General features: G+C 42.0%; 2 protein-coding genes across 16 annotated transcripts in view; one reads left to right on the top strand and one right to left on the bottom strand.

Annotated features, from left to right (window-relative positions):
* The window catches only part of PLAG1 (PLAG1 zinc finger), a 52,640-nt gene extending 46,764 nt beyond the window's left edge, over positions 1-5,876 (bottom strand). For 2 of the 3 annotated variants that reach the window (XM_037379093.1, XM_037379092.1), the window contains exon 1: positions 5,653-5,876. The gene's annotated coding sequence lies outside the window, so the exon portion shown is untranslated. Of the gene's footprint in view, positions 1-4,380; positions 5,131-5,652 lie in introns of those variants that run through there. The other variant, XM_037379094.1, reaches the window with a different exon arrangement.
* Positions 5,877-6,036: 160 nt separating this feature from the next.
* On the top strand, positions 6,037-18,034 carry CHCHD7 (coiled-coil-helix-coiled-coil-helix domain containing 7). 13 transcript variants are annotated; one of them, XM_037379319.1, is made up of 6 exons: positions 6,037-6,200; positions 9,057-9,134; positions 9,690-9,788; positions 10,594-10,725; positions 13,154-13,340; positions 14,064-18,034. In XM_037379319.1, exons 2-4 carry the CDS (start codon positions 9,081-9,083, stop codon positions 10,693-10,695), a joined length of 255 nt encoding a protein of 84 aa, XP_037235216.1. In that variant the 5' UTR covers positions 6,037-6,200; positions 9,057-9,080; the 3' UTR covers positions 10,696-10,725; positions 13,154-13,340; positions 14,064-18,034. The 13 variants fall into 13 exon arrangements, with proteins under 13 accessions (XP_037235216.1, XP_037235214.1, XP_037235207.1 ...); XM_037379317.1 differs by having other exon boundaries at positions 13,122-13,340; XM_037379310.1 differs by adding an exon at positions 7,447-7,520 and having other exon boundaries at positions 10,594-13,340.
* The last annotated feature ends 2,044 nt before the right edge of the window (positions 18,035-20,078 follow it).

Below are 20,078 nucleotides of genomic sequence, written 5' to 3'. Positions count from 1 at the left end.
AGTGCTTACAAGACATACAGGGTCCATTTAAATATTAAAAATTTCAATATATCCTATGAGAAGGCCCCATCCTTAAGAGCTGGTATCACTTAAGTATTTTAACAAGCATGTTATATATTGCAAAAAAATTTAACCCCCCCTCTAATTCTATTCATTTCTGCTAATTCATCCTTCTAAAATGAGACAATAACAGGTGAACACAGATACTGAAGTAGACAAAAAAGACTTTAACAAGCCAATCTAAATAAAAGTAAAACTGAACTTGCAGTAATGGTGACCTGTTCCATTCAGTATTAGATTTTCATAACTTGTGTACAATCAGAATTTTTCACATTTGATGTCTGGTGGACAACTGTTCATTTTAAATACACTAGTAACTGCAATCTATTCAATTTCAGGTAAAGGGTCAATATATTCCTTAAAAAAATAAAGAATAAAATATAGGCAGCTGTATAAGTGATTATATTGAGAGTTAATGTTTTACACTGAAGTTACAAGTTCACACAATTTAAAAATCAATATAAATTTAATTAAATTCTAGAGATGATATTTTGCTTAGCAAGAAAAATACACAACTCCCTACCATCCAAATGCTCAGATAAATGCAAAAAAAAAAAATCCCCTACACTTCAGAAATATAAATATTTTACATTTGATCAATACAAAATGTTACTTTGTTCTAATATTTGAATTGTTTTTAAATAGTTTTTTAAGGCTACCTAAACAGTTGGTAATTGGTTAAAGATGCTTAACAACAGTTCAACTGCTAGATACTGCACGTTTCTTTCAAAAGCAAGGCAAGCTAAATCCTCCCTAGTAGCAGGTATTTGGAGAATATCTTCTTGAAAGCAAGTACTCTGTCACTACAGTGGTGATGGCTTCTAGATCCCTTTTAACTCTACACTGATTTGAGAATGGTCTAATTGCTTTAACATATTTCACATTTTTCAGAATATCTCCCCTTGGTAAACAGATAAACTTGTTCAAGAACACTCCCAAAAGGTTCTTGCTGACAAAACCCGGTTGCAAAGATGTAAGAGGTTATAGATACAAAATTTTAAAAACTTATGTTTTAGACTCTGAAGTAAAACATCTCATTTAACAAAATATCATTGAAGAGTTACAAACAGTGGTTTATTTAGAACATAAGCTGTGCCTTCTTTAACCCATTAATTTTAAAACACATGCACTACCCTGAAAGGAGACTTAAGGGCACCATTTTGACCTACTAGCTGCAGAGGTGGGCAACCATTAAAAGTGGCTGTGCTTTGTATGCAGTGCCTTTTGGGATTACACAAAATTTTTAAAAGTTTCTTAATTCAAATTTCACAGTTCTACATCGGGAAACTATTTTTCCAGGATAATTACTAAATGAAAAGTACACACTAAGAGACACACTGGAACTAAGCATTCAAGAAAAGCTGAATGCATGTCAGTTTAGATTCCTGTATTTGCTGTACTGCTGTAAATACTGCAGTTATTAACTTTTAAACATTATTGAACAGGATCGATAAGTATTTAAGAAGGATTTTAATACATTTACAGCTCCCCACTTTGCCTACAAAAAGTAGGGTAACTTTAGCAACAACAGCCCATAGCATTTGTTTCCTCAGGTGTTCTCATTTTAGAAAATCTTGAAAAAATCATACTGAATCATATACAGAATCAGAGAAACATATAATAGCACAGATTATCTTAATTCTTAGAAGTAAGGAAGCTTTGAAAGTTACTTCTATTTTTATTAAACACCACATCATCCCTGTAAGAAGAATTCAGTTTTCCACAAAAAAAGAGTAAGTTTGTAAAAAACAATCCTAAACAACATTTATCTTCTGCTATTATCATAATCATCTGGATTATACCTTAAAATTAAACCCAGTTTAGAAGAGTATCAAATTCTGTGAGAACACTCTGCTTTTTCTCCTCCCTATGTCCTGAATTTTGCACTGTGGTTGGATACACTGAATTTACTTTGTAATACATAACTGTAAGTCAAGAAAGATACTCCACAACATGTGCTTCTTTCATGTTGTTATTACCAGTGCCTATACCTATTTTCAGTGTTACAATATTATCATTTAGAAACTCTTAATTAGGTAAAAATGTAGCAACACATTAAACACTTCATACTGATGGTCACAGACACAGTATTCGAAGACTTCTTAAATACTGTCAGTACCACCAACTAGTTTACTAAAGTTAGTTCTGCACATCTACTACTATCTATCTATCTCAGTACATTAAAAACACCAACACATGGTGTACTGCTATTAATTTATCAAATTTCTATGCATTTCAGGATAATCTCACTTCAGTCAATAAAAAGAAGAGATCACTGTAAGACATATTTGGAAAGGAACTTTAAAGTATGAATTCTTGGTAACTATAAAAGAGATTTCCAAACCATAAAAGAGTGTTTTAGAAAAATGTTCAATTTCATTCCTTTGTACAAACTGATTAATCCTTCTTCCTTAATGAGCCTTTTTTTTCTAGCCTAAGAGTAGTTAATGTGATTTAATTTTCACAACTGTGAGTCACTGGAAAACTTTGAGATTTCTTCCAAAATCTCTAACCACAAGACTATCCTAGTCAACAACTACTCCACAACAGCTTATTTGGTCACACTTGCAGGAAAGGTACAGATCATTTTCAAATTCATGCCATTCAACACAGAGGGCTACTGCAACCGATACTCGATTTGCACAAGTTCTAAGAAAACTTTTGTTGAACTAGCCTCCCTAAAAGTTCAGTATTCCATCTTCCCTCTCAAGAACCACATTACCTGTATTCATTTTTTAATCTAGAATTAAATACAAAGACTACAAAACCAAGGCACATGTAAAGGAAACATCATAACTCTTCATAATGATATCAGATTGCCATGCTAAGAGGCGATGTTAATTTTTTAAATAGGATATTTCACTGAAAATTAAAATACATAGGAGATAACAGAGACAAGCAGGGCATTTCACATCATTACAGTTAAACATTTACAAGTTAAAAATTAAGCAAAAACCTGTATCAGTCAGAACCCATGCTATAAGCATGTAGGCATGCACACATGCACACATACACACGAAACCAGACTGCAGTATAGGATTATTTTTTTTTTAATTATTTTTTTTAAACAAAGCCAGAAGCAATTCTTCCAAGTGATGTTACAATTACACAGCTAAGGTGTACTTGTAAAAAGTCCCTACTTTGGCCAATTAAAGCCTACAGTTATTTTCATTATTTTTCCAATCCTTTTCAGACTGTTCAGAAGATTTAACTATAGCACAAGCTCTGCAATGCTCTTCAACAAACTCAGGTGTCCCAAACAAAACAGAATTTATTCAAAGTAAAAACAATGCACTTCTCAACTTTTACAAAATGTCTGTGAATTTGCTCTATGCACATAGGTCTCCTCCCAGGGAATTCATAGCTAGCGGAGCAACACTAGGTTTTAATATTAAACAACCCAAGACTACTTCATTTCTGCAACAGCCATTCCAAAAAATGCTCTCCAAAACACAGCATTTTAATTAACACACCAAGAAAACTCCCCTGAAGACCTGCTACACACAAAAGAATTGCTGTGATCCAAACGAATCTGCACGTTTTCCCCTATTATCCTGCCTTAATTTATCATACCAGGGCCGATTTGATACCTTTCCATTAAGGAAAAGAACAACGAACCATCCCTCTGCTAGAGGCAGAGGTGCTGCAGAGGTGATGATAACCCCAGGAAAAGAGAAGCTGTCTCTTTAAAATGCCCTGCTATGTCCCTGATCCCACGTGGAACCAACATCAGCAGCACTTTCGCATTAACTTCAATGTGAGGCGAGATGAGGCATCATTATTTTATATAAATAAAACGAGGAGACTGCAGAATACATTCTTTGTAGGAGACAAACAGGTGAACTGAACGTGCCAGGGAAATCAGCAACCACCCGCAGAAAAGGTGCCCTGCCCCTGAGCCCTCTCTGCTTTCCCTATGGAGCATTACCTCAACCCCACACTACTCTGAAGAATCCAGTTTAAATAGAGGAGGGAGCCACCAGGAAAACTTGAAATTCAAAGGCAACGAAAATGCACTTTATAAACCGGAAAGGTTTACTCTTTGCCTCACACATCCTAATTAGATCAGGAAAGTGACACTACAAAGGCATTACATTCCGGTCTGGGGAAAAAAAAAAAAAAAAAAAGAAAAAAGAAAAAAAAGAAAAGAAAAAAAGACAGAGGAAAAGAAAAGAGCCCCCATCTCCCCAAACCCCCCAAACATACAAAAAAGCATTAAAAAAGGAAGTTATAAAGCAGCACATACAGCATTTATCTTATCTAGAATCACTACACATTACCCCCGAGTTAGGCACTTTCTGCACTATCATCTCCCCCTACCTCTCTCTCCTGAAAGGGATTTTCATGTTTTCTCATTGTCGGTGGCGAGTTATAAGAGGCTTTCGCCTTTCCAAAGAATTAATCAACAAAAAAAAAAATAATAAATATTAACTCCTTGCTCCCTGAAACCTTAAAACAGTCTCGGGAAGACAGGGGTTTTATTATGTTACCTTGAAGAAGAAAAGGGGGAGCAGCCCCGATTTTTAGGTATTTTTTGGCATTTTTTTCTGATTTTTATTTTGTTATATGCCTCAGTTCTCCCTCCATTTTGGTTGTTTATGATACTGACAACAAGCTGTCCCTGCTCTCTCTCTCTCCGGATCTCTCCTGCTTTCAGTTAGCAAACCCCCCTCCCCAATGCAATACGACTCAGCACTTACTTGGGTTCACACTTTGCACTAAACACACACCGATGGGGAAGGGGAAAGCTTCTGGGCCACTCGGAGGGGGCGAGCAGACAAATTCGTTTCTTTATTACGAAAAAAAACCACTTTTGTCCGAAAAACGACGGGAAAGGGGGGTCGAGTGCCCCAAAGTCACTCCGGATCCCCCCAAAGACGCAGCCGCCAGGTCCGGGGGACACCCCACGGGTAGCCGGGTCCACGGGGGAAATTTCTGTGCGAAATTCGGCCGGTTTGAGGCGGGGGGCGAATTTATATTAATTTTTTCCCTCATTTTTCGGCACCGCGGTCTCTAATGTCTTCCGCTCCCTCTCGCCGCTCTCGCCGCTGTCACTGCATTCACAGCACAGGCTCCGGAGAGGCGAGGAGGGGAGGGGGCGGCCGCGCAGCTCCTGCCCCTGCCCCAGCCCCGCGCCGCCGCCGCGGCCCCGGCCCGCCGTGGGGGTCTGCGGCGGGCACCCCGCGCCCTCCTGCCGTCCCCCGGGCAGACCGCTGCCTCGCCCGCTCGCTCGCGAACCAACATAGCGCCGCGGGGAGGGAGGGGAGGAGTGGAGGAAACTCCTGAGAGAGGTTTTTCTGAAAATCATCTCTTTCTCCCTCCGAGGGAGGGGAAGGGGGGCACCGCTCGCCTCGCCTCCCCTCCCCTGCTTTTCCCCTCCGGGGGGGTCCGACGCGGGGCGGCGGGGGGCTGCGGGAGATGGGGGGAGAGGGGATGGAAGGGAGGGATGGTTAACACAAACTTTTCCTCACTGCTCGCTGCTCCTCTCTCCTCTCCCCCCTCCTTCTCCTCCTCCCCCTTCATAATTTAAATAACCCTGATATTTCTCTGCTAAACCCCGGCGCCTGCCCCCCAAACCCGCAGCAGACTCACCGCGGGAGCCTCAGCATCCCCTCTGCGCCCCGTTTCCACCCTTTACAGTGTTCTCCGATTTTTCTGTAATTTTTTCCCCATATTTCGGGCTGGACGCGGCGGGCCTGGAAATTGTTTGCTTTCCCGTCTTTCCAGCAGCCATTGTAGTGTATGCGCTGCGGTGCAGCCCAGCCTGCCGCACACGCCGCGCCCACACCGCCCGCCGCCCACACGCACCGCGGGTTGGACGCCTCCCCCAGTCAGTCAGGGCCGCGGCCGCGCCCCGCCGCCGGCGCCTGCGGCCCGCGCCGCCCGTCCCGTTGGTGGAAAGAGGCGCCGCTCAAGGCCGGGGCGGACCCGCCGCCGCCGCCATTGGCGGCCCGGCCTTGCCACTCAGCGCCGCCGGGGCGTGGGCGGCGGCGGCGCTGGGCCGGGGGGAGCCGCGAGGCCGGGAGCGGGGTAGGCTGCGCCCGTATTTAAGCGGGCTGCCCGAGCCGCTGACGTCTTTCGAATTGGAGACGGGCTGCCCCCTCCCGCCCGGGCTCCCGCGGACACGGCCGGGGACGGAGGTGAGTGCCGCCGGCGGCCCGCGCTGCCCGCTCGCCTGCCGTGCCTGCGCCCGGGCGCTGCGTCCCCTTCCCCGCCGCGGGGGAGAGGGCTCGCCTGCCCTTCGCCGCCCGTCTGCGGGCGGCGGGAGCCCTGCCTGGGCCCGGCGGCGGGGCCCGGCCACCGCGCTCCGGCGGCAGGTGGTGCTCGGGGGAGGCTGCGCGCGCGCCGGCCGTTGGGCGCCGGGGGCCGCTGGGGCCGCGGGCCGTTACCCGCGCGAGGCGGCGGCGCGGCAGGAACGGGGCGCCGGGCTCCTCCGGCCGGGCCCCTGCCGCCGTGAGGGAAGGCAGGGCTGGGTGGCGGGCCGCACCCCGTGGCGGCCGGGCCGCCCGCCCCCCCCTGCACCTGACGTGCCCCCCAGCCACCCTCTGGGGGCTGAGGGGGGGGGGGGGGGGGGCAGCTCGGCCGTGCCGGCCTTCCGGGCCCGCCGGCGGCCTCGCCCACCCGCCGCTCGAACAGCGATAAAAGCGGTGGGGTTTCTACACGGCCTCCACGCCGGGGTTTAAGGTTTAATAAGCTGGTCTGTAGGGCGGCGTAATTAGCAATTCTGTCTGTATGCATGCATGCATTTAAAAAAAAGAACACTTTTCAATGGGAGGGAGCCTGCAGAAAAATACCCTGATGGATTATGAACGGAAAAAGCCCTAGGGTTGAAGAGCGCTAGTAACAAACGTATTTCTCTGTGGTACAGTTTACAAATGTTAATGCGTTAAAGCATAATTAAGAACTGTGGAATAGACAAGCCTTTGGTTGTGGTTGGGCTCTGACCTGTCACCCGAAAGCAGGAAGGGAAGGCTGTGCATGTGTAGAAAGTGCAGGGCAAAGCTCGCTTTCTGCCCAACTGCTCGCTCCATCACAACACCACAGTGCTTTGGTGCGACCTGCCTGCCCTTCTAGCTAGTAGTGCTGCAAATCCTGAAGAAAGGAAGCCTTTAGGAGATGGGGGGAGAGAGGAACGTGAGCAGGAGCTATCAGACCTTTTTGGTAGTACTAAGCATGTTCAAGCCTTTGCCTACTCTTGAGCTAAGCAGCTTCATGAGAACCTGAACTGCCTGTTCATTAGGTAAGTATTTAATGTATTGTGTGCATTGTTCCTTAAACCAGGCATGGTTGCAGACTGCTGGTGGTGTAACCAGACTGAAAACTTTAATTGCAGTTTGTATAATGAACGCTGATGAAGCTTCCTGTGACTTGCGAATGCTCTTTCAGGGAGTAAGGCTGAAGTCAATCCAACACTGTACTCCTTGAGGCATGTCTGCTTAGGTGGTACTTACACCTCTGAGGTCAGTGAAGCAGAGAGTTATAACACAGATGCAAACAAACCTCTGAAAAACATGTCTGTGGTACTAACTTTGATGAGGCATTGTGATATGCTGCTTTTGTTTTCTTTTCCTCCCCATCCTTCCTTGAAGTCTGGGATGATGCTATTGTTATACATGCTTGTGTTTCCATTTGAGTTGGAAGTGCCTGATCAAAAATTCTCTTGCACCCACAAAAAAGCAAACATTTGCCTAGCTTGTAAAGTGAACTTGAACACTGGATAGTTCTCAAAGGAAAGTGGAGGAGTTTCCTGATGCTGTTCTTTAAAAGGCCTGTTTGCCAAAAATGACCATGCAGAACGCAAAAAATACTCCAAGCATCAGGAGAGTATACTTGTGTAAGATGTAAGGTTTATTTGCCTGGAATATCTTTGTCTTACCCAAAAAAGAACCTTCATTTGAAACATTGTTTTCTGTCTGAGAGCTACTAAACAGCAGTATTTGATTATTTTTTTTCTGGTACCAAACAAAACTGGGTTTTTACTGCAGACTTCTGAGTTTGCAATCTCTAACGTGAACAGACACAGGTTGAAATTTAGAATAAGCAATGTTTTTTAAGAAAAAAATCCCAACAGTATCAATCAAGGATGTTCTTTCACAATTTCCTTCAGTAGCTGTACTTTAACTTGCTGCAAAGAGCTCTCTCCTTCGCTCCTGTGTTTCTGCTTGCATTGGCTCAAACAGTCATCTGGTCAACATTAATTTATTCTTGGTTATATTCAGTATTTGTTTGGAACAAATACCTGCATGGCCATATGTGTGCCAGAGGCAATATATGGGAAGTTGTAAAGGGAACGAGCGTCTGCTGTTCATCTTGATGTCATCGTCTTGGATCAGTGTAGGTTCTCGGCACTGAACTCTGTCAAGCTTACAGTTCCTAGAGTCAGCGTCAAACTACTAAACTGATGAAAAATGTTATTCAAGCTGTCATTGACAGAATGTAAGTGGGTCTGGTCCCTCCTTGTGGTGGAACAGTTTCTTTTTCTGTTAAATGTGATACAGCCACAGATGGTTGGGCACTTGTTACACCTGGGAAAGCTCAGTGAAGATACAGATGTGATCCAGCTAAGGACTAGGCACAAATCTGGAAAAGTTTACTTGTACATTGCTCCCACACACTATTAATTGAAGTGTCTACAGTGTGTTGGCCTGTGAACAGCTTCTACAGAGCTGTTTCTCCTACATGACACGGTCATTTTCTCGACTATGTGACAGGCTGGTACAAGAGTCACTGCAGTGGCTCCATTCTCTGCAGGAATTTATTCAGGGAGTAAGCAGGCTTGGTGACAGGCTAAACTTGCCTGAGCTGTCTTGCTGTTAGTGCTTCTGAGGTAACATTTTTGCAAAAGGTATTTATTTAGTGGTTGTGATTGTCTTTGGCTGTTTTTTTAAAGATGGCCAAGCTGTTACTGGAAGGCCTTTATTACATGCTGAAGTTCAAACTTAATCCTGAGCTACTGTTAAAAGTAGATACTTAACCTGCTTCTTTTCTCTTTCTAGCCAAGATACAAGTGTCTGTCTGCAATGCCCAGGCATGCACAACAGTTTAGAGACCATGATACAAATCCATGTATAGCGGTAAGATGACCAAATTGTGATTTCTATTTGTATGTTTCAATGTTAAATAATGCAATTTCTGTAGGTTTTTTTATGGATAGCCTTCTGGTATTGGCATTTTGCATGATCTTAGAGTCTGAAGATGGGAAAAGGTGAAAATCATCCATTATAGTAAGTGAAATATCAATAAGTAATTACTCATAAATGAGAGTAATACAACCGATAGCGATCTCTTCAGTTTTCTGCCCCTAAAAGCAGTGCCTGAAATCCTGGTTAGACAAGCTTGGTTGATGTTTGCAAAGATGCTTGGTCTGACCCACAAAAGACTTTTAAACAACTACTCTGTGGACTCTATCCTTACAATTCAAAGCGTACTAATGTCTGTTATCTCTAAATGAAGTCATTGCTTGCAATTACTGATTATCCTTTGTGATAGGTGTTCCTCTGGTCTCTTTGATAGAATTCTTTCATCTGAGAAGCTGCCTCCTATTTCATAGATATTGTTGGACTTGTTAGAATTTTTAGACACAGAGCACACTAATTTCCCTCAGCTCTGAAGTATTTTCCCTATTAAAGGAAACAGATGCCTCTAGAAAATGCATGGACGACAATAACTATAAAAAGGATATGTGTACTGATTATTTTCTGAAGTACAAAAGCTGCAGAAAATTCTGGGTAAGCACAGTAGATTTTTTTAAATTTTCTAAGCACATCATTTCTGACACACGGCTTTCTGAACTTTCACAACTTGTGCTGACTGCTATGGTTTTTAGTGACTTACAGGCCTAGAGTAATCTTGGCATGTGTAGCTGGGAGACTCAAACTGATGCATGTCAAAGTACTTCACTTGTTTCTCTGAAGTTTACCCTCTTAGATTGTGAGTCTGTGTTCTTGCAGTCCCTGCTATGTTTCCCCCTCTGAATTTCAGTCAGGCATTTCTAGTAATAAGTTTTGGGTTTAAATGGATATAATGAAAAAAATTCTGAAGTAAGATAAGGTCATCTGTTTTTCCATTGGTTTCGATCATGTTTACTTTAACCTAAGATAAAGCTTAGGAAAAGCTCTTTCTTATTTGGTGGTGTCCTTATTTCCTTTTCTCTTCTGGTAGGGAAGTATCGTGAGGATCTAGATGCAGTTAAACTGTTATCTGCTATTATGTCATAGTAGTAAAGAATCTTTTCGCTTAGCCATTAAATACTTGTGCAAACTATCAAAAAACTATTTGCCTGTTTATATGCATGTTAGTCTGACATAGTATAATGTGCATACTGTAATTTCACTGTCTTTTGAAGCAGCAAGGTAAACTAGTCGGTAACCAAAATATACTAGTATTTAACTAAAGATATCTGATAATCAGAAGGACTATCTGGCTCTTGATATGTAAAGAGTACTTCTGTTGAAGAATCTTATTTATTTGGAGCTCAGAGGCAGAGAATTCTGAGAAATCTGTGTTCTCATGGTCACTTTCTTCTATTTTCAGCATAACATCATGATACAAAGGAGAAGAAATGGTGTAAAACCAGAGATGCCCTCAGCAGAAGAGAGAAAGAAAATACTGGAATCAATGGGGAAGCCCTACTGACTAGAAACTTGCACGGACTGACTTTTCACTGTACATGTGAAGACTTACCAGCAGCAGGTTGCCCTCTTATGAAATGGACTTTACAGTTGCCAAATCTTGGATTAAAATAAGCTCTTAAATTTTGAAATGTGTGAGCTCTCTAGGATTCAACCTCTTGGTTTTATTCATATTGCCTGTCTGTGGAAGACATGGGTATTAACATAACTTTTGTCTAGATACGTTGGATGTAGAAACTAACTTGCTGTGAAATGCTGAACAGAAAGTAAATGGCACTCACAGAAAGACTGTTTGAAAAGAGGGGGCTGATGAGTATTGCAGCGTAGTTCTAAGGATGGAACAGGTTGAGAGACTGGTATGTGCACAACATGTTTCTTGTATCCAGCTATGCTGCCTAATAGTACGGATTTACCATGTGTGATTTTATCACTATCTTTATGAGTTGTAGTCTGTGTCCCCAGTTTTAATAAGGCTGTTCATGAACTAAAAATCTGAAATCCAACAAGCCTGTCACTAGGCCTGCTGCTGCACTTACTGCTGACAACAGAAGCTTGTAATAAATCAGATCTGCAGGCCTTGCTTGTTACAAGGTTAGAGAGGTTGATGCAGATAGAACTGAACTACTCAGGTCTGAACTGAATAGTACCTTCTGTGGATAGTAAATAGATACTTTGCTGGCAGGGAGGTAGGGGGGACTTGTAGACATGTAAACATATACTCTGAGTGACATGGCAGGTTTAACTATAGTACATGTATCTAAGACTCTGGACAGCTGAAGCCCTGGGTTTGGAAATGCTTACTCATACAAGACTACGAAACTGAGTTTGAACAGGTACTCTGATCTTAAGTAAGATTGATTCTTTAACTAAACCAAAGAACTAACAAGTGTAAATGTGTTGCTGTCTAGTGGAAACACTGTTTTCTTACCTCTAGTACCTTCTGTTATCCTGGCTTAAAAGCTTGCACCCTGTGGTAAAACAGAAAAAACACTGTCGTGAGCTCAAATTCCATATGAAATCCTTTAGGACTTGCTGTGATCAAGTTGGCAGAACTCTGGCTGACCTCGTGGAGGATGGTGTAAAAGTGTTGTCTCTCTATTTAGACTGTTTTGGAAAGACTTCATGGCTTCCTGTTTCTCCCTCTGTCTGGCTTGTCTTATTTCTTTCCACTGGAGGCCTATTTCCATGCTTAGTGCGATTTTTACACTTACCTTATATATAAATGGAAACACAATTTCCCTCTTGTTATTCGACCTGACCTGGTAACTAATAGAGATATGCTTTTGCTTCTCTTCTTTCTGGCTGTTCTCCTTATACATCTGAATTTCAAAATGGATTTGATCATACCTGTTCTGTTATTGGAATGAGTGTGTAACACTATACCTTTTGAGATGCAGCAATCTGAGCATGGCTGTGCAGCCTCCAAGCCATGTCACAAGTTCTCTAGTTTGCTGGTAAGGGAAATGGACTCTCTTCAACCAGGATCATCAGGTTTTTTATTTTAAATTACTTTCTCTGCATGTAAAATTGAAACTTTGCTGACATCTTTTTTTTTGTGTGTGTGTAACAGAAGAAACTTTCATTATAGATTCAAAGGCACTTTCTTATGCATTGCCTCCTTGCCACCTTCTTCCAATACTTCCTACATACCAGTCTGTCTTCCCCCCACGTGCCTGCCCCCCCCCCCCCCCCCACACACACACATTTGGCACCAATTCTTTGTTATTGGTTTTGAGCACCTTGGTCTGTTCTCATTCTGACATGTTTTCTTCTAGTACCTTTGTTCTGTCTCTGATCTGTCTAATGATGTAATCCTGCAGTGACTTCCTATTACAGCTCCTTTTTGAAGGTCTTACGTTCTCTGTTCTCCCTGTCTTAGAGCAGAGCTCCTTGCTTTCATTAGTCAAACTTGGCCATAATACTTCCTCACTGGCCGTGCTTCTATTTGATCTTCTTATTGATCTGCAGTTTTTGGGGAGCTGTTGTCCTCTTTTTCCTTATGGCTATGTCTCTCTGGACTCTTCTGGTTTTGCTGCCTTGCTTGTCTAAGGGCACCTTCTCTCCTACTTGGCGCAGGTTTGTCATTTGGCACCTCTGCTCTATCTTTCAGCATGTTCTTTGCTCCTATGGCTTTAGCTGCTATTCTAGTGCTTGCTGTTTTCCTGTTGCTCTGCTCTTCTGGGCTTATGTTAAAATCAACTGTATGTTTTAGTTCTATGCAAGAAAAATGGCATCTACTATTGATGTGATTATGCTGAGTTTTCCTTGCATAAGCTCAGGTTCCTTAGTCATCTTGTTTATCCTAGGTTTTCCTTTCAACTTTTCTTTGAATGTAGAAATGCCCTTTCTCTTAGGTTAATTGTTGTATTTACAGTTTTTTTCTTGCCAGTATTTACTTGGAAAGTTTCCACTGTGTTTATTTTCTTCTAGGGGATGACCGACTTGTCTTTGGACTTTAATAGGAACCCTGTGCTACTTTGCCAAGTGTTTGTAAAGAAGCTAGTACTGGACTGCAGAAAGAAAAGGAGATGCATTCCCTGCTTTCATGTATCAATGCAAGAATGTGGGATCACAGGACAGGCTAAGGCACATGTAATGCAAGAACAGTATTCTAATATTAGATTTCCTGATCATCACTGAACATACATGGTAAGCTCCCTGTGGGTGTTAGAACAAAATAGAGTTTAGTGAAGAACTGAGGGCAATTTAAGCAGTGACTTTGTAGATTTAATTCAGGTAGTTAGTCATCTATTGTAGGGAATGCAGTTTATTCTTTTATTTCCATTGCATATGCCTTACAGTTGCTGTTAAGTAACAGTTTTATGAAAAATTTTGAAAAGCAAAAAGTTTTCTTCCTCATGTCGTAATGCCTCTCAAGTAATCCATTAGTTAAGCCTGGGTCTTCATCATTTTTTTTTTTTCCCATCACTGGAGGTTGCTGTTCTTGCTTAAACTGCTAAAGCTCAAGAGTGGTAAGTTACGATAGCTAAAACACAGGCTCTTATGTATGAAATGGTTGAGTTTTTTCCATTAATTTTTGTAGTGTGATTAACTGTCTTTGGTTGTGAGCCAAAGACAATGGTCTTTTCCCTCATAAGCTCTCAAGTATATTCCATACTTCGCTGAAACACTGAGGTAAGCTATAGCCTGCCAGGTCTTACTGGGCTGAATTCTTAGTTTTGCTGAAGCATGCTCTTTTGTAGTAACCTAGAAAACATAACACAGTTGACCAATATCGTTAATACAGAAGCAGGGAAAGGACTGAGATGAGTTTTGTTGTGTTTGATAGGTGTAATTCTTAATTTTGCTTGTGGTACAAGGACCAAATCTGGATAGTGGCATTAATGTTTGATTATTTTTATTGGTTGACAGCTGGATGGTGCTGTTGCATAACAGACTATATGAAAAGAGACTCACTCCACCCACCACTGGCTCTTTCAAGCTTTTTTAGCCTCTTCCCACAGAGATGGCAAAATTCACACAGGAGAAAGGGAAGATTGGTACTGCCTCTACACTACAAACAGAGGAGCAGGACAAGAGTCTAAGTTGCTACTGTTTGCACAGGTTTCTGTGCAGCTTGAGAAGTTTTGGACTATGGTCCTTGAAAAAGAGTATTTTTCACAGTGTTCATTTGATCACAGTTGAGCACTGAGCAGCAGCTGTAGGCTCTCTGCCAGGCCCAGGTGAACATCCAGACTCCCATATGTACATTTTTTTACTATCTCATCCTTCCCATTACCTTGCAGTGCGAGGCCTTTATGTTTGGCTCCAGAAGCTTTCTGCTGCCAGAGCTGGGATGAGTCCGTGCTCTTGAAGGTGTTGAAGTTTGTCATCTAGCTCAAGTCCTGAAGACTTTTTTTTTTGGATTTAATAGCTGAAGCTTTGAAAGGCAGGGAGCTGCATGCGCTGCAACTCTTGAGTGTTTTCCATGGTCTTCCCCTAATAAAACTTTGCACTTGTGTGATCAAGGGTATGCATATAAGGAAGGTTTTCCTAAAACTTGTGCGGAATAGATGGGATGAATGTAGAGTATACAATGTTATTCTGCTCTAATGCCTTTGGAGGCAGCCCTTAACTCAAACTCGGGCTAAAAGTATCTGCATCTTTAAAGTCAGCCAAAATAGCTATGAAAAAAGCAGTTGTAATCTGAAAAGTCTGGAAAAATAGCACACTACTGCAGACTTTTATTCTCTTTCAAGAATTGGAGGCAACTGGAGGAAAAAATTCTGTAAGAAAGTAGTGAAACAAGCATAGTACGAGTCTTTGTTGTTGCAGCCTATTTGATAGAAAAAAACCTGAGGGAAGTACTGCATTTATACTGACTGAATACAGCATATCATGAAAGTAAAACTTCAGTATGTTTTGTATACGTGACACCATGTATGTAGTAACTGAGGCTCAGCAGAGTTTTAGTAACTTCGCTCCATCCTTTAGGATCCTTTCTGTCTGGATGGCTGCTATCTCAAAATCCTTTTCAGAGGATTTTCAGTTTTAAGACCTTCAGTGTAAAAATCTTAGATCACACAATTACTTCCCTTTTGACAACTAAGCTGCTAGACTGAATGCAGCAACTTTAAATTCTTTGCAACTTGCTTGTCTCTCTTCAGCATGCCTTTCAATAAACTCTGCTGTTTCCTCACACTGATGCTATATTCTACCCTGTGGACACTGTTCTCTTACTGTGTTATTTTTTGATTATATTTTTTCCTTCAGGTACAATACTGTTTCATCTCCTGATTTCTATATTACCTTTTTGCTTTTATCAATTACCCTGCTTCCCACCCTGTCTTGTAACTTTGCTCACCATGCCTGAGATTCAAAGTTAATCTTTGAGGTTTTATTCTACAGCTTTATCCTCCCCTGTTGCCTGATCAGCTCTTTTGCAAGCTAATTTACATTAGCTCTGGCTGAAATACCTTCTCTCTCATGAAAAAAATCAGTTGTATAATGCATATATAAGTGCCTTGGTTTTAAGAACACTGTCTTTCAACTCAGAAATACAATTCTTTAGTTAATGCCCTGTGATAAAAAAGAAAGAGGCTACTGTAGTAGCAAACTCGCAAGACTACATGTGTATCTGTATAAAATGTTAATGAGGTAGCTGGTGAAAGCATCTCCCCTCCCTTTTTTTTTTTAATTCTGTTAACCCTTTCTCAAAAAAAGCTTTCCAGGCTCATTTGTTGTATGGTGGCATGTTACATGTAATTCAAGCTGTCTGCTCCTTGAGCAGCAGCCTGCCATTTCTGATTGGTGTGTAGAATTCTGTACACAGCTATGGCACTAGAGAAACATTAAAAATAATACTGAAGTTGGTTAGGCTGAGAGCCATGATAGATTTTCCTGTCGTTCTGATACTGAAGTAATGTGGCAGATGGCCTAATTATTATTAGCAGTTCCTTCCCTAGCAAATCTCTTCTGAGGAGAGACAAGAGGGGTGTTTAATATGAAATGCTTTTTCCTGATGCTGTCTGTGGGAGTAATTCCGTATTTTGTTATATAATACCGAACAATCAGATAAGCTGGGTGGCATGGTTTTTCTGTCAAGGAGACAGAAGTTTCTTTTGGTGGTGGTTTGTTTTTTTTAAAGCTAATAAAACCTTCATTGTCAGTGAAGCTAGGCATACATCTATTTTTCTAAAACTTTTTTAAAATGAACTTTGAGTATTCTTTTCTAGATCTAGGCTTTTTCCAAAATCCTAAAGGATTATTGATATTCACAGCCTCCCTGTGTCAGGGGCTTTGTGGTTGTTTGGGGTTTTTTTGCAACATTCAGCTTGAGCAGATTCTGTCTGGACCACCAACCCTAATTTATTTAAATCTATGTGGAGCTGTTTCACAACCTGCTATTGTTTCTTTTTTTTAAAACTCAGATATTGATTGTTGGTGAATTGTGTTTTGCATTGCACTATTCTTCCAATCATCACTCTCTTAAAAGTCCCACTACACTTGGGCTACCTCTTTACCTATTTTACTTTGATAAAAAGCAATGTGCTGTAAACACTTAGTGATATTTAAGTGACTTTGGCAGAATACAGACTTGAAAAGGAAATGAAAATTGCTCAATCCCTGCTATTTTCTTGAACATTGCTTTCATTTTCAAAGAGTTTCAAAAACATCTTGCTTCCTCTTTCAATTTCATAATACTTCTGGGTCACATTAGTGGATGCAAGCTATGAGCCACCTTTTGAAGCTGCTATGTAACAAACATTTTCTCTTAATGTCAAACTCTTACTTTACGTGGAAAACACTTTTACCCTTTTATGGCAAATGTTTCTACAAATACTGCCTTCTGTTTTAGCTTTTTTCTCTGTACTACATACTTCATTCTCTTCTAGCAGAGAGGTCCTTTTGTATCTAACATTCTCAGTGGAACAGAAATGCATGCATCTTTGCCTGTTCTTTATCTCTCACTTCTCAGTATTTTAAGTTTACACCTTTTCCAATATACTTTAAGAAAATTTTTTTAAAATTCAGCCTTTGAATTTGAAAAGGTACTGTTTAATTCCTGTACTTTAGCACCTTAACTATGCTGTGCTTGGCTTGGTTTGGTTGGGTTGGTTTTTTTTAATACTTCATGTGATAGTCCCTGGCACAAAGGACAGGTTTTGTGCCTGGAAGCTATCAGTGTCATCCATTGCCCTGTAACATAAGAATGGTCACCCTTAGTCATTGCAAAACACCATTTCATGTGTGCTGTGAATCAGTAGATTTAAAATAAAAAGTAACAACAAAACAATTTTTACAAAAGCAAGCCTCTCCTTAAATTTACTGTTACTGGAAATAAAAAGATTTCTTTAACTGCTTTTTAGTAAAGGCACTTGAATATGAATGCTGGATGATATTAAAAGCTTCAAACTATACAGTTTGGCAACTGTGTAGGTTGCGGATCAGATTTATGTTGTATATACATACAAGAAAATTGGTGTCTTAACATGGAAAACAATAAAAGATGATGTATAATGACAAACAAGATTATGCTTAAGTTGGAGAAGAGGGTACTCACTGAATATGCTAAAGGCAATTCACAGCTTTTAAGACAAAGACTAATAGCAGAAATAGGGGAAATCGGCTCAAGTTTGCAAACAATCATAAGCCTGTTTAGATTCTTCACATTTTTTGATTATAAAAGATTACAGTTCTGTTAGAAAAGATTTTTTGCAATGTCTTCGCAGAAATGGCCTGCTAGTAATACTTTCTTATATTGTCACGTGAATCTCAAAAACTTGTCTTGCCTTGAAACTTGTAACCCTGAGCAGTCCTTGACTCTGGAGTTTGATGCAACTGTTGAAGTGATCAGTGAATGTGATTGTATATTAAAAGTATGTGTGAGGTTTTGTGATGTATTTTCTCCTGATTTTTTTGTGAAGTAGTGAAACTGAATGAAGCTGCTACACTGGAATGTTAGCAATACAGTGCTTGCCTCTGTGCCTGAGTAACAAAAGGATGGAATGAAGATAAAGGCACAGATCCTAGTATAGGGTGTATGCTATGAATTTGCTGTATCCTGCAATACTGGTCTTTAGTACTTTGGCTCTAGGTTTCCTAATGGTGAATGGATTTGGACAGATGTTACTGATGGTCTGAGAAATGCTGTGTTTCAGTAGTCTACTTGACAGGTAAACAAAATCAGTTCCTTAAAGATGCTGATTTAAGATTCTGGGATGGTCCTATATAGGATGGAAGGACTACTTTGACTCTCATATTTAAAATGTAGATCCTTAAGGGCCTGTTCACCTGTTGGCTATCTCAGTGTTCCAACATCTAGAGCCTGTAGATGCCAAACACTTTGATACTAGAAGTGCCTGGTATTTCATGTTCTGCTTTGGTGCTAGCAGAGTGCTGATGGACTGAGTGTTCCCATCTTGGCCCTACTGGGGTTTATGCAATGAACATTTTACTCCCACCAGCCCCAGCAAGTGGTTGTGAAGTCTGCTAGCATGTGGGTGAGCAGAAGGAAATTTTTCTTCTGCAGAATATTAGTTGATAGTCATCAAGAAGAGCTTTCCAGCTGCTCTTCCCCAAGCCTGTAGTGCTGTGTGGGGTTGTTGTGACCCAAGTGGAGGACCTGATGCTTCTCCTTGTTGAGTCTCAGACAATTGGCTTCAGCCCATCAGTGCAGCTTGTCCAGATGCCTTTACAGAGCCTTCCTGCTCTCATGTGGATCAACACTCCCCCCCCCAGATTGGTGTCACCTGCAAACTTCCTGAGGGTGCACTCAGTCCCCTTGTTCAGATTGTTGATAAAAGATACTAAACACAACTGGCCCCAGCACTGAGCCCTGGGGAACACCACGTGTGACCCGCTGCCAGCTGGGTGTAACTCCATTCATCGCTACTCCTTGGGCTGGGCTGTTCAGCCAGTTATTTACCCAGTACAGAGCATACCCATCCATGCCATGAGCAGCCAGTTTCTCCAGGAGAATGCTGTGGGACTTGATGTCAAGGGCTTTACTAAAGCCTAGGTAGACAACAGCCACAGCCTTTTCCTCAGCCACCGAGTGGATCACCTTGTCACAGAAGATCAGGTTCATCAAGCAGGACCTGCCTTTCATAACCCCATGCTGGCTGGGCTCCATCATCTGGCTGTTCTGCACATGCTGTGTGATGGCACTCGGGATGATCTGCTCCATAACCTTCCCCAGCACCGACATCGGGCTGAGAGGCCTGAAGTTCTCCAGATCCTCCTTCCTACCCTTCTTGTTGATGGACATCACATTGGCTAACCTGCAGTCAGTTGGGACCTCCCTAGTTAGCCAGGACTGCTGGGAAATGATGGGAAGTGGCTCGGTGAGCACTTCTGCCAGCTCCCTCGGTACCCTTGGGTGGATCCCATTTGTCCCATAGGTGTGTGTGTGTCTGAGTGGTGTAGCTGGTCACTGGCCATTTCCTCTTGGATTGTGGGGGCTTCATTCTGCTCCCCATCCCCGTCTTCCAGCTCAGGGGGCTGGGTATCTAGAGAACAGCTGAGCTTACTATTAAAGGCTGAGGCAAAGAAGGCATTAAGCACCTGAGCCTTTTCCTCATCCTTTGTCACTCTGTTTCCCCCTGCATCCAATAACGGATGGAGATTCTCCTTAGCCATCCTTTTGTTGCTAATGCCTTCACAGAAATATTTTTTATTGTCTTTTATGGCAGTAGCCAGATTTAAGTTCTAGCTGGGCGTTGGCCCTGCTGATTTTTTTTCCCAGCATAACCTCACAACACCCTTGCACTCCTCCTGAGCTGCCTGCCCCTTCCTCCAAAGGTCATAAACTTTCCTTGTTTTCCTGAGTTCCAGCCAAAGCTCTCTGTTCGGCCAGGCCAGTCTTCTTCCCCGCTGGCTCGTCTTTTGGCACATGGGGACAGCCTGCTCCTGTGCCTGTAAGGTGTCCTTCTTGAAGAATGCCCA

This window comes from Falco rusticolus, chromosome 3 (assembly GCF_015220075.1).
Source record: "Falco rusticolus isolate bFalRus1 chromosome 3, bFalRus1.pri, whole genome shotgun sequence".
Classification (NCBI taxonomy): domain Eukaryota; kingdom Metazoa; phylum Chordata; class Aves; order Falconiformes; family Falconidae; genus Falco; species Falco rusticolus.
Note: the sequence above shows the minus strand (reverse complement) of the source record. Positions and strands in the feature narration are given on the sequence as shown.

Excerpts from the sequence above, each read along its gene's own strand:
- CHCHD7 (XM_037379319.1), top strand. The coding sequence starts at position 9,081 with ATGCCCAGGCATGCACAACAGTTTAGAGACCATGATACAAATCCATGT. Across the intron at positions 9,135-9,689 it reads ATACAAATCCATGTATAGCG|GAAACAGATGCCTCTAGAAA; the intron begins GTAAGATGACCA and ends TCCCTATTAAAG. Across the intron at positions 9,789-10,593 it reads AAAGCTGCAGAAAATTCTGG|CATAACATCATGATACAAAG; the intron begins GTAAGCACAGTA and ends TTCTATTTTCAG.